The 13,223-nt window shown below is 36.0% G+C and overlaps 1 protein-coding gene across 1 annotated transcript in view; it reads left to right on the forward strand.

Annotated features, from left to right (window-relative positions):
- Window positions 1-13,223, forward strand: part of LOC149812914 (uncharacterized) — a 50,904-nt gene that overhangs the window by 20,529 nt on the left and 17,152 nt on the right. The window contains exons 4-5 of the mRNA XM_089991247.1: window positions 7,917-8,102; window positions 11,857-11,981. Coding sequence (XP_089847373.1) covers window positions 7,917-8,102; window positions 11,857-11,981 — 311 coding nt within the window. The remainder of the gene's footprint in view (window positions 1-7,916; window positions 8,103-11,856; window positions 11,982-13,223) is intronic.

The raw sequence follows: 13,223 nt of genomic DNA on the forward strand, positions 1-13,223 counted from the left end.
AAGTGTTTATTTATTTTTATAGATTGTATTTAGGGTTTGTTTTGTATTTCTTATTTTTTATTTTTTACCATGAGCAGTTTGGTCTTGACCAGCTAGCCTTAGGCTCCAACAGCTAGTAGGTTTCTCTTGTCTTTTTCTATCATGTATATATATGGGACTTTTGGTCCCTATTCCTTCATGCATGTATTATGCATTTTATGTCAGTAAACTAATTTATTTTTGCATTGTGAGGGTGTGCCTTTGTGCCTCTTGAGAGCCTCCCCTTTGTGGGTTGTGTTGTATTTTTTCCCTAGTAGGCATTTTCTTTGATTTTTGAAGCTCATTACAAGAGAGGCCTACCTTGATGAGGGCTTATATTTTGGTAAATTAAAAAATATATAATTATATTTTTGCTTCCCTTTCGATTCCTATTCACTTTTCACTCGAATCCTAGGCCGCTTATCTCTTCGTTTCCCTTTCGAATCCGTATTCGCTTCCGGTTCGATTCTTAGGTCGCTTCCGGTTTGCTTCTCTACTCGCTTTCGAGATGATTCTCGGTTCGCTTCTAAGTCGTTTTGCACTTTCCGCTTTTTAAAATTTTAGAAGTGCCTCGCTTTCTGCTTCCACTTCCTCGACTGACAACCTTCGTTTTTATCACCCCCTCTCCCTTTTGTAAAAACAAAAGTAAAGAAAAGACTAAACTACCCTCGCACCTAGGCAAGGGCAATTAATCGTGCCTAATCAAGAAAATCAGTACCCCAAAATGGGGTTACCTAGGAATCCCATTGATTCCTAGGTTTTCTAATGATTACATAGCTTAGTTGTTATTGTGCACACTTTTATTGTGTTTCATTACATGGTATCAGAGCCTTGGTCTCTTTGATCCCATTGTACTTGTTTGAGGTTATTGGTCATTCATCCTCTCTTGTTCGTGATTCATCTTCATCATGACCGAGAAGGAATCTCTACCACCATAATCTTCTTCAAACCTAATGATTCCAACTACTTGATGAAGGCAACTGCTATGAAAAACCACATCAAAGGGAAAAAGTTATGGGGATATGTTAGTGGGACCACCACGAAACCACAACTCAAACTTACACGCAAAGGAGATAAAATCAATGCTCTTAGCGATGAAGAGAGTGAGAGAGAAGGTGTTACAAGAATATCAAAGCAAAGTGGAGGATTGTGAGGCGATTAATGCTCAAATACTATCTTGGTTTATGAATAGTATGGAGCTAAAGATCGCCACCAATATTATCACATTTAATATGGCATATGACACTTGGATATTTCTCAAAGACATGTTCGTTCAAAGGGATCTTGCTTAGCAATATTTTCTCTAAGAGAAAATCTGCACCACGAAGCAAGGAGATAAAAGTGTGAGAGACTACTATGGGCTCTTGTCTCCTCTATGGGATGAGTTGGCCATGCTTGAACCTAAATGGGAAAGCCTAACAATCGATACGAGGAGAAAACAAATAGAAAAGGAACACCTTTTTTTCTTTTCTTTTTGGTCTTAGATCCAAGTTTGAACCAGAGTTACCAGTCGAGGAAGCGGGAGCGGGAAGCGAGGCACTTTCAAAAATTTAGGAAGCGGGGAAGCGTGTGACTACTTAGAAGAAAATTCCGAACCATCTCGGAAGCAACCTAGGAAGCGAACCGGAAGCGGCCTAGGAAGCGAGGGGAAGCGAAAAAAAATGAAAAAATTTAAAAAAAATGGGGAAGCGTGGGGGAAGCGCGCTTCCCATAAAAGGGAAGCGTGCTTCCCAAAAAAGGGGGACGCTTCCCCTCACGCTTCGGAAGCGCGACGTTTCGCGCTTTGGGGAAGCACGCTTCCCCTTTTACCTAGGCTTTTTCGGTAACTCTGGTTTGAACAAGGTCCTCCCTTCTTCATAGGATCATTGCTTTTCATCTCAATGAAGATCTCGCCAAAATTCGCCAAGAAGAGGTCCTAGCCATGTCTAGGCTCAGAAACAATGTGAATACCTATATACCTCCACACATTGGAAAACAAAACAATGGAGGATCGAGGAAGATTATTTGTTACTTTTGCAATGAGCTGGGGCACATTAAGCCAACTTGCCCGAAATTAAAGACAAAGGTAGCTTTGGTTGGGGATACCTCCTACAAGACAAGCAATGATGCAAACAAAAAGGTGGTGAGCATAAAGATCTATCTATTGCACAATTAGTAGAGGCTCTACAACAATTTTTGAAGACATCATCTATTTCTACTTTGGGTGTTACAGTCTCTATCATGATACATATTTTTTTGGCTTATTTTTTTGAATTTCTAGGATTTTAATTTATTGGTGATATATCATGATATATAGGTTATATATAGCCGATATTGTTATAATGCATTTGATCACATGATTTTGTATATCCTTAGGAGCTATCTCACATGGGTGCGGGGGTGCGGCAAAAAAAAGAAAAAGAAGATATATATATATATATATATATATATATATATATATATATATATATATATATATATATATATATATATATATATATATAAAAGGGGGGTCCGCTGGTCCCGCTGCGCGGTCAACGGGCGGGGGTCTAGGGGGGTTATAGGGGGGCAGCACCCCCCCCCAAGATTTTTTTAAAAAATTCCGCAGCCCATTTCATAGGGATTTTTTTTAACCCCCCCCCCCCCCAAAAAAAAAAAAACAAAATGGACCAAAATGACCTTGAGTGCATTGACCGCACCCACGTCGCATCGACGCGGGTGCAGCACCTGTCTGCCCGAATCCCTGTGACATAGCTTAGGAGACTCCTTAATATCACAAAAGAGCAAGGAGTAGCAAAGTTGACTTGTCGATTGTCGAAGCTAAGTATAGGGCTATGGCCTAGGTCACTATTGAGATTATATGGCTAAGATGGTTAGTGTAAAGATAGATAAAGGCACTACTTTACATTAGAAAAATCAGAGCACTATTCATATAACAAAAAATCCTGAGTTTCACAAGAGAAGCACATAGAGATAGATTGTCACTTCACTCACAGAGCATACTTGGAGCGTGTTATCTCATCGTCATACATTGGTTTAGCCCAACAATTTGTTGAATGCTTCACTAAGAGTTTTCCCTTCAAAGCATTTCAGACTTCCCTTTCCAAACTCAGGATGATTGTGTTCACATCATCTCGAGTTTAAGGGGGAGAGTTAACGATAGTCGTGTATTATTATGTTGTATTCTTATTGTGTACACGATATGTGCTTAGTCATTCATTTGTGCATGAGGGGCAGTTTAGTCATTGTAAATCCTATCTACATGTAAGTCTATTGTTATTAGTTTAAGTTCTATCTCAAAAGTTGTAATATCTTTTTAAAGCTTCCTGTTCAATCTTTCATGGCTTCGACCCACTTCAGAAGATCTTTTGCTTGACCATAAGCCTTGGGTTCAAAATAAGAGTATATTTGGGCTAAACATGTCCTATGTTGAGGAGAGAAAGACTAATAGGATACAAATCTATTGGGAGATCTCGAAATTCTAGTAGATCTCCTAAGGTTGGAAGTTTCATCTTGTTCTATCTAAGTGAATTTTTCTAAAGCCTAGGTTGGTTCTTAGTGGTTCTTCTAGAATAAGTGAGGATAGGAGGTTTAATTTCATAAGTGACATTCTCATTATAGTCGTCATTGACATCTACTGAAGGTTACAAATTGGTGACACTGTCTTCTTGATCAAGCACATCAACATTATTATCAATATTTTCTTTAGGCACTAAATCCAACATTAATGAATATTCATTATCTTTCTTAGCCATATTAGAGTCAAAATAGCTTTTGTTTTCAACAAAATAAACATTTCTTGAAACATATAATTTGTTATTTTTAACATATAACACCTAAATCCTTTTTTATTCTGAGTGTAACCAATAAAAACACAAGGAATGACTTTTGTGAGAGTTCATCTCTTTTTTCAATTAAAACAAAAATGTTTACAACCAAAAACACAAGGACGATGGAGGAGCCTGCCTCTCGCCCTGGTCAAGGTATGCCTCTCTTGTAATGAGATCTCCAAGAATCAAAGAAAATGCCTACTAGCGCAAAAACACAAAACAACCTACAAAGGGGAGGCTCTCAAGAGGCACAAGGGCACACATTTACAATGTCAAGATAAATTATTTTATTGACATAAAATGCATAATACATGCATGAAGGAATGTGGACCAAAAGTCTCATATACATGCATGATATAAAGAGAGGAAAGAGACCTACGGCCGTTGGAGAGCATATCTAGTCGTTGGGAGCTCCCAATGGTTAGCTGGTCAAAAAGACCAAATTGCCCATGGTCAAAAATAAAAAATACAAGAAAAACACTAAATACAATCTATAAAATTAAATAAACAATATATATATATATATATATATATATATATATATATATATATAAAACCACATCTCCCTCTCTCTCTCTGCCTTCCTCCTCCTCTTCTTCTTCTTCTTCCCCTCTCTCTCCTCCTCTGCTTTCTTCCTCCTCCTTCCTCTTCTTCTTCTTCTTCTTCCCGTGTCTCCTCCTCTGCTTTCTTCCTCCTCCTCTTCTTCTTCCCCTGGCTCTCCTCCTCCTCCCACTTCTTCTGTTGTTGCTCCTGCTGCTGCAGCTTCTTTATATATATATGTATATATATATATATATGTGTGTGTGTGTGTGTGTGTGATTTTTTTTTGTAAAAACGTAATATATATATGATTATATATCACTGATTATGTCATGTGTGTGTTTCTATATCACTGATTATGTCATGTGTGTGTGTCATTGTGTTTCAGTAAATTTTTCTGTGAAATGTTGAAACTGAAAATGTGATGTTTATTTGTATGCATGTGTATTTTTCTATGGATTTTACTGTAAATTGTGTATTTTATAACTTTTTTAATTGGTTTACCAATTCATGTAAATTGTGTAAGTTTCTGTCCATGTTCTCATATTCGAGGCTACAACTTGTATAAGTTTCTGTGAATTTTCTATGCTTTATTTTAAGACTTTTATTAAGCTTTTGTTGATTTTCACAGTTTTTGATTTGTTTATTCAATTGTTCTTAATTTTTGGGCAGGTTTGTTAATATAACAGGTTTCTATGCTTGACGAGTAGCAATATCTTATACTTTTTGTATTTCATTGTTGATTAATCTTATGTTGCGTGCATGTTTGCTATTAGTTTTAGGCTTTTAGCACTGCAATTATAAACTTTTTTAAATTTTTAATTGGGGTACCGACTAGTCTTTTTAGGGGTCCACCGACTATCGCTTTTGACTACATAGCAATTAAGTGCATAAGTACAAGGCCTCAAGGCAAAACACAAAAGGCCACAAAGGCTTAATACAAGAGCATTCACAACACAAGCCACTAAGGGGCAGGAGCGTAAAAAATATATTTTTTATTATTTTAAAATGCTTAGAAAAATCATATATGAAATATGGGAGCGATCCCCATATAAATAGACACGAGAGAGAGAGAGAAAGAGAGAGAGAGAGAGAGGCTAGACTCAACTAGCCGTTGGGATGGTTTCATCGGCTAGTTGATCTAGCTGTTGGAAGCCAAGGACAAAAATGCCCCTTAAGGGCATATCCTATTACACAAAGAATAAAAGTAAAAAATACAAAAAAATACATATATATCCTAGAATACAATCTATAATATATATATATATATATATATATATATATATATATATATATATATATATATTTGTGTGTGTGTGTGTACTAACACACATATACACTATGTCATAGGGACTCGCCCAACTCGGTGCCGCACCTGTGTCGATGCGACGCGGGTGCGACACCTGGTGCGGTCAACCTGACCCTGGGTGCGTTGACCGCACCTAGGGTCATTTATGTCCAACTTTTGGACTTTAACTTTATATATGTCACAGGGACTCTTCAACTGGGTGCCGCACCCGTGTCGCACCCGCACCCGATGCGGTCAACCTGACCCTGGGTGCAGTCAACACACCCAGGGTCATTTATATCCAACTTTTGGACTTTATATATATAATTTTTTATATTTTTGCCGCACCCCCGCACCCGGGTTTTTTGAAAGTGCCGCACCCCCGCACCCATGTAACATAGCATATACATAAACAATGTATATACATATTAATACATGTATATATATATATATATATATATATATATATATATATATATATATATATATATTTACAAGAAAAAAAATAAATACATTTAACAGCTGCAAAATAGATGACTCCAAAATTGCAACACCCAAACTGACCTCTAATTTACTTTGAGGTCTCTAGTTTAAATAGTCCAAAAAGTAGAGGTGTCCTCCTTTATGCTCAGTTCTAATTTTCCTCACCGAAAACCGATCCTACACAAAGCAACAATCAGGAGTAAAGACATCACAATTATGTCTAGTAATTTGACCAACAAAAATTAAATTCATGACAAGTGGTGGATTTAAATAAACTTCATGAATATTTAGTTTGCCATTAGGGCTACAAGTAGAAGAAATAAATCCAACTTTGGGGATACTCATAAATGATCTATTTGCAGTGTGAAAAACACCACAACATGGTTTACAATTAGTTAGTATAGTCTCATTGGCTGTTATGTGACATGATGCTCTTGAGTCTATCAACCAACTTGAATCAACACTAGGAATACCTATAAGCGCAGTATTAGAGGTTCCTGAAGAAGAAGATGAAGTTGAAATGAATGATTAGCTGTCATCTCACGCTACTCTTATCACCTCTAGGCATCCCTGTCATACCACACCATACCAAGTAGACTGTCGAGTGACATTTATTATCATTATTCAGGGCCAACATTTGACTCAAAGTGTATCTCACCTTTCTTTGAGTCTTTGTAAATTATCATAGCAGTGCATCTCTTGAGGTGCTTTAGTATCCTTTAGCTTTCATTTTCTTCTTTCTAAATATGTTGATGTTGTGTTCTTACAATCCCATCTTTGAGCCTTTTTGGTTGGGGCATCATTGTCTCCATGTGCATCCAATATCAAGATGCTGCATAGTTTCTCAACACTTGATCCACAATACAATAAACAAACTAATGAACATGAGATAGATGAAGATAGTTGCCAAGTCAGGATCCTTCCACATGGGACTCCCAGATCATTATGGACAATTGTTGTCTTTGTTCAACCAGTTGGTCTCACAGTCAGACCGGCTTAGGCCATTATGTTCATGAGGACATTGGTTGGACTATCTGTAAAGCATTTGAATAGGATAATTTTAGTTGCTCCCTTGCTTTTTGTTATGTGATTATTGTTACTGATGAAATATTGTTATCCTGATATGTTTTTTCTTCTATATGCATAGGATGACGCAAATCCAAGAAAACAATACTCTCTGTCTCTCATATCATAACTTCTAGGGAAAGTTCTATTTAGTGGCCAACCTTTTGCCCCTAATTCCAAAAATGGTCGCTTTTCAGAAATTCCAGATATAGGCCATACTTTTCCTGAAAACAGTCAAATAGGGACCTCAGGTCAGCATCTATCATCTTGGAAAACATGATTCCTTTTTGGTTTCTTGTGTTGTCCTTCAGAAATTGAAAAATACTCATTCATCCTCATAAAAGGGAAAAGTTAAACAGTTTTAACTCTTAATGATGAAGGTTACCATTGCAATTTGACTTATGATTACCCTGAGTTAAAGGACAGTAACAAATATAGGCTGGCAGTTTTCAGGAAAACAGAGGCCCATATCAGGAAATTCAGAAACGTGAAGTCCATTTTTGTAATTAGGGGCAAGTTTGACACCTAAATGCAATTTTCCCTAACTTCTATTCTTCATATTATTTAGTGTGCATGCATGTGCACACTGCACATGTGCATGTGCATGTGTTTTCCAGGTGTCAAGGATATCATCTTTTACTTTATGTAATTTTTTGACTGAATGTATCAGGAGCTCTTGAGAATAATGTAGAGTTGTGAATCTTGTCATCCAGCTATGTGCAGGATTGAAGCATATGCATAGTTTTGATCCTCCATATGCTCATAATGATGTCAAGCCAGGGAACATCCTAATTACACACCGGAAAGGGGAGCTGCCCCTTGCAGTCCTAATGGATTTTGGGAGTGCTGCACCTGCAAGGAGGGAAATTCGCTCTCGTTCTCAGGCATTACAATTGCAGGTACTTCTATGGTAGTATGGTTTAACTGTTTATGTATATCCGCAAGCATGTATCTGTTTACACATTCTACTTCATGCTATCTATTATCCATGATAGCACTTGCCTATTCATTTCATATTGTTTGTGGGAAGAGAACTATTGAAATATGCGAGAATTTATTTACACTTGCTGTTACATTTATATATCTTATGTATTATATTCAAATATATAGGGTTTTATTGTCCTTTTCAGCTTTGACCTATGGGGTTAAATCATGCCAATGGGTTGTGGAGGCAACCAAGGGACTGGCCCAATACCTAGCTAACACCTAAGTAAGCACTAGGTGAGCACTTAGGAAAAAATTAGTCAAAAAATATAAAAAAGTTATAATTCAGTATTACTTGAGATTGTTATAATTTTATTGGAAATTAGTTTCTTGCTTGGGTTTTTAGGTGATGCCCTGGCACCTGGTTGGCTGGTGCGTAGGTGCCACCCAGCACTTTCAATTACAGAGGCTTTCACACATTCATTTAGCTGCAATCCGGGTATCTTTCACGTGATCATTGTGGGATTGTCCTTCGAATTAGACTTCAATTGTTTATTCTCACAAAGAAATGATTTATTTAAAAAAAAAAGAAAGGTTGAGGTTGTGCATTAATCATTCTATTTGAAAATAGATGTGCAAATTGGTAAGTTGGTTTATCATTTTAACTCCAAGTATTTCACTCATATGAGATGTTACTGGAGCTAGATTCTCTCCAAAATCTCCTCTTTCTTTTTATTTATAATTTAAATTGGTAGAGAGTTATCGGCAGATTTTTAACATGCCCTTTTTTATCTCCATTTTAAAGACAAACTGCCTAATGTGTTTCTTCAAATAAGGGATGACAACATCATAAAGTGCTTCTGGTGAAACTAACTGAATTACAATTTGTTATATACGTTACAAAGATCTAAAATAACCACAAACAGAAGTTGGGGAACCTCAAAACACCTCTGAAGAAGCTGGTCCCCACCAGGACATGCAATAGATTTCAGTGTGGAAATTTTTTGAGACCTCAAAAGGAAAGGTTGGTCATCTTTGGAATTGTTCATACGTTCTAGACAATGCAGGAAAGAAACAGTTGGACCTTTGAGTTATTTTCTTTCTCTGCCATATCATATGGCTTATCAAGTTTTTCTGCTCCAAAGGCTTAGTCTGGGTTTGTTTGCATGTTCTTGACTATGGAGGCTGTTATGTGATGGCAAGATGCCTAGTTTTGAAATCATTTAATATGCATCTAATTTAAGGCTGTTTAAGACAAAATATTCTATGCTTGTAAAGTGGCATCCTTGCGGAATACTAGATCTTGATAATTATAACTATGATTTTTGTTTCATACAAGATTTAGAGCACATTTGGATAGACCTGTACATTACAATGTTATGAAATATTGGGTAATTTTGCAATCTTGCTCCAGCTCTCTTTAATTTGGCATGTCTCAGTGCTTTTCTTTATTAAAAAAAATTGTCTAGTAGAAATATTTGAAATGCTATAATACAGAGAAGTACTATTTCGTTTTTGTTTTTTAAATTGGGTGATGTCAAACGACACCTTTTTGTTTAAATGGATATAGGGCTAATTTGAATGCATTGCCCTGATTTACGGAAGTGATGTCCATCTTTTGAAGTGGAGAAATTAAGGCACTTACATAGTGTTTTGATATACTTTTATGTTAGGATAATTTTCTTAGTCTTGCTTATTCTGTGTTCTCATGAAATGACATTGACCAACAATGGACAGGCCATGACAATTGAAGGACAAGGTCAACCGTCCTCATGATGTAATTCATGATTTTTTATATTTTTTTCCTTTATTTGGATCTCAATTGCTTTTTTTCCTTCATATACTTTTTTATTGGCATGACTTTTTCCATTTTTGCGATGATCCTGAATCTTGAACTTGTAGTCCAAGCTTGTGCTTTGGAAATCTAAAGTCACTCTGTGTGCATGTCTCATTTTATGTAGTATTGATGTCTAATAATTTAGTAAATGGGACCTAAATCCTACTTTATGTTTTCTGTATCAGTTCTTTGAGCTGATTACGGATGTCCACCTTCTGTTTCTGTTAAAACTATTAACTGAATCTTGTCTTTTGATGGCTTTAGGAAGGGTGAAAATATATAATATTATTTATTTTATACATGTTCTCTTTAAATTTATGTCTTTTTCATTTTATATTTATTTTTAAGGCTTTCATCTTTTTTTACTCTTGTCTGTACTCTTCTTTATGTTTTTTTTTTCTATGTGGAATGAAAGATATATGCATTGATGGGATCTCGATTAGTTTGAGTCTTTGAAAATGTGAATAAAATGTTTGAACAATTTGATTTGACTTTGGAGATTTGTAAATATATATTAATTTCAGGAATTGCTCTCTGTTTTTGTTTTTGTGGTCTCTTATTGTCTGTCACCTGGGTACGAGTACAAAGGGTACGACCTTGCAATTCCGAAAAATGTGGGTATGAGGACATGGCTATATATATATATATATATATATATATATATATATATATATATAAGAAGAAAATTTGATATTTTGAATATAAAAGAAAGTTAAATGAAATTTTTGAAAAAGAGAAGGAATTTGATATTTTGAATATAAAAGAAGTTAAAATGAAATTGTTGAAAAGGGGAGGGGCTATTGAAATATTTTTTCTTTTCTTTTTATAATAAAAAGAAAAGAGACCCCCACTGCCTCTCTCTCTTTTCGTGATCCCTAAACAAGGAGCACAAGGAGGAGGAGAAGAAGAAGATGAAGGAAAACCGAGGAGGAAGAGGAGGAGAAGAAGGAGAACGAGGAACATGTTGGTTTCTCTCTCTCTCTCTCTCTCTCTCTCTCTTATTCTTCTCCTCCTCGTGCAATCGAAGGTGGAAAGGGTTTTGAAAAAAGGGTGTTGGATGAAATAACGAAAACAAAAAAAAGAACGAGAGAGAGAGAGAGTCGAAGGTTTCAAGAGAGAGAGAGAGTATCGAGAGTTTTTTTTTTGGAGGGGGGGGGCGAGTTTTCTTTTTTTTTTTCAGTTTTTTTAGTTTTGGGTCTGAGATAGACCCGACCAGCCACAGTGTGGGACCCGACCCACGGCTTACCTGCTATGTGCTCAGTACTCGTACCCGTGTCAACGCGTGTCAACATGGGTACAGCAGCCTATTTGGCGTGTCACGGTAACAGAATTGTTTCATGGTACATGATCCCTCTTAGTATTTAATAGTTATTTGTGATATTTTATCATTGTTTACTATTTAGTGTATTATTTTATTTTTTTGTGGATGCAAGAAAAACGATTTATATAATGAAAAGAGATTATACAGCATCTTAGATAGCAAGACACCATTCAGACAGGAGAGCAAGAGATATGATGCACCTATAATTACTTAGGTGAGGACATCCAGATGGATGGTCTCATGGCCTATGTCACAGGGATTCTCCAATTCATTCCTATGTCAGTTCACCATTATATACTTCTAATGGAAAACTACACAAACATGACATGCTCCTTGTCCTTTTAGGCATGTCCATGTGAGATAGCTCATTTCCGCAGCACAATATCGTGCCATGGATCCTTTAAGGTGCCATCATTATATTGAGTCAAGTTTGACCACAAAGAAAGTGAGAAGAAACATTGACATATCCTTCTCATTAGCAAAATTTCTTGCATATGTAAAATTGGCACTTTTGTTCTATATGGCATGCATTGTTTTGCTCATGAATATACTTTTGTTTTTCTGGTTTTAGGAATGGGCAGCTGAACATTGTTCTGCACCATATAGAGCTCCTGAGTTGTGGGACTGTCCAAGCCATGCAGACATTGACGAAAGAACAGATATTTGGTCCTTGGGGTGCACTCTGTATGCCATAATGTGAGAACTTTGTTCACTTTTTATGTGCTTCTAATTTGACTTTGATGGTTCCTTTTGGCATTTTTTACTACAGTATTTTTTTTTCGTTTGTTATATTGGTAATTTTCAGGTTTCTTTCGGGAATTGTTATTCTTTCTGAAACAGGACAATGAGATCTCACCAATTGTGGTTTCATAATTGAAGACCAATAACCTCATCTTTATTTGCATACTTCTAGATGCACATAACATTTTGCTCATTTAGGTGTTTCCATTAAATAGTAACATGATAACATTATCAGTTTGTAGCATAATGTGAATTGTTATCTTGATGTGATTTCTGTGTTATTATATTGTTCCACACATGCTTGTGGATACATGCTTCTGCGTGCACTAATGCCACTTCAGACCATAATCACAAATATCGGCAACATTTTCAAAATATTGCGATCTTATTGTTGTATTTTCAGTAAACGATATTATAGATGAAATATCATGATATTTTGAAAATATCGCCAATTTGATAATATCATGATATTATCATGAGAATATTGTGATATTCTCGTGATAATATCTTGATATTATCAATTATTGTTACTGTTTTTATTTATCTTCTATATCTTAAATGTGTTTTTCTTCTTTATTTTGCATTTTTTTTACTTATTTCCTTCATTATATATGTATTTTATTATCTAAACATGATATTGTCTTATTTTTTGTTATTTTTACATATTTTTTATTTTTTTAAGCTCCAAAGATTTTTCATCAAACCTATAATATTGCGAGAAATAGCCTCGCCTAGATATAGCCAATACTCATGTTTGTGACTATGCTTCAGACACACACACACACATTCATTTCAAAATATCATGATCACATTGTTAGAAAGTGACTTGGAATACCTTGGGTTCAATAATGAACCCATACTTATGCACGTAAAGTGCAAATATACCCATTAAAGGGAAACAACACACGCACATAATGTGCCAATACATAAAACCCATAAAAAGGGAAAAATATGACTTAAAGTCATAAGTTACATATCATTGAAGAATAATGGAGAAGGGGTTAAAACCCCATTACAATGGAGCATAAGCTCCCTCAAGAATTGAGAAATACAAAGGGGAGAGCCCCTATTTATAACAACAAAAAGGAGCCTTGGAGGGGCTCCACTCATAGACGTTGGAGCCCCTCCAACGGTCACAAATGTGACCGTTGGAAGGGGCCCAACATCTATTTGAGTGGGCCCCCCAAGGTACCTTTT

The sequence above is a fragment of the Nuphar pumila genome, chromosome 16, assembly GCF_984573655.1.
Source record: "Nuphar pumila chromosome 16, dmNupPumi1.hap1.1, whole genome shotgun sequence".
In the NCBI taxonomy this organism is placed as follows: Eukaryota; Viridiplantae; Streptophyta; class Magnoliopsida; order Nymphaeales; family Nymphaeaceae; genus Nuphar; species Nuphar pumila.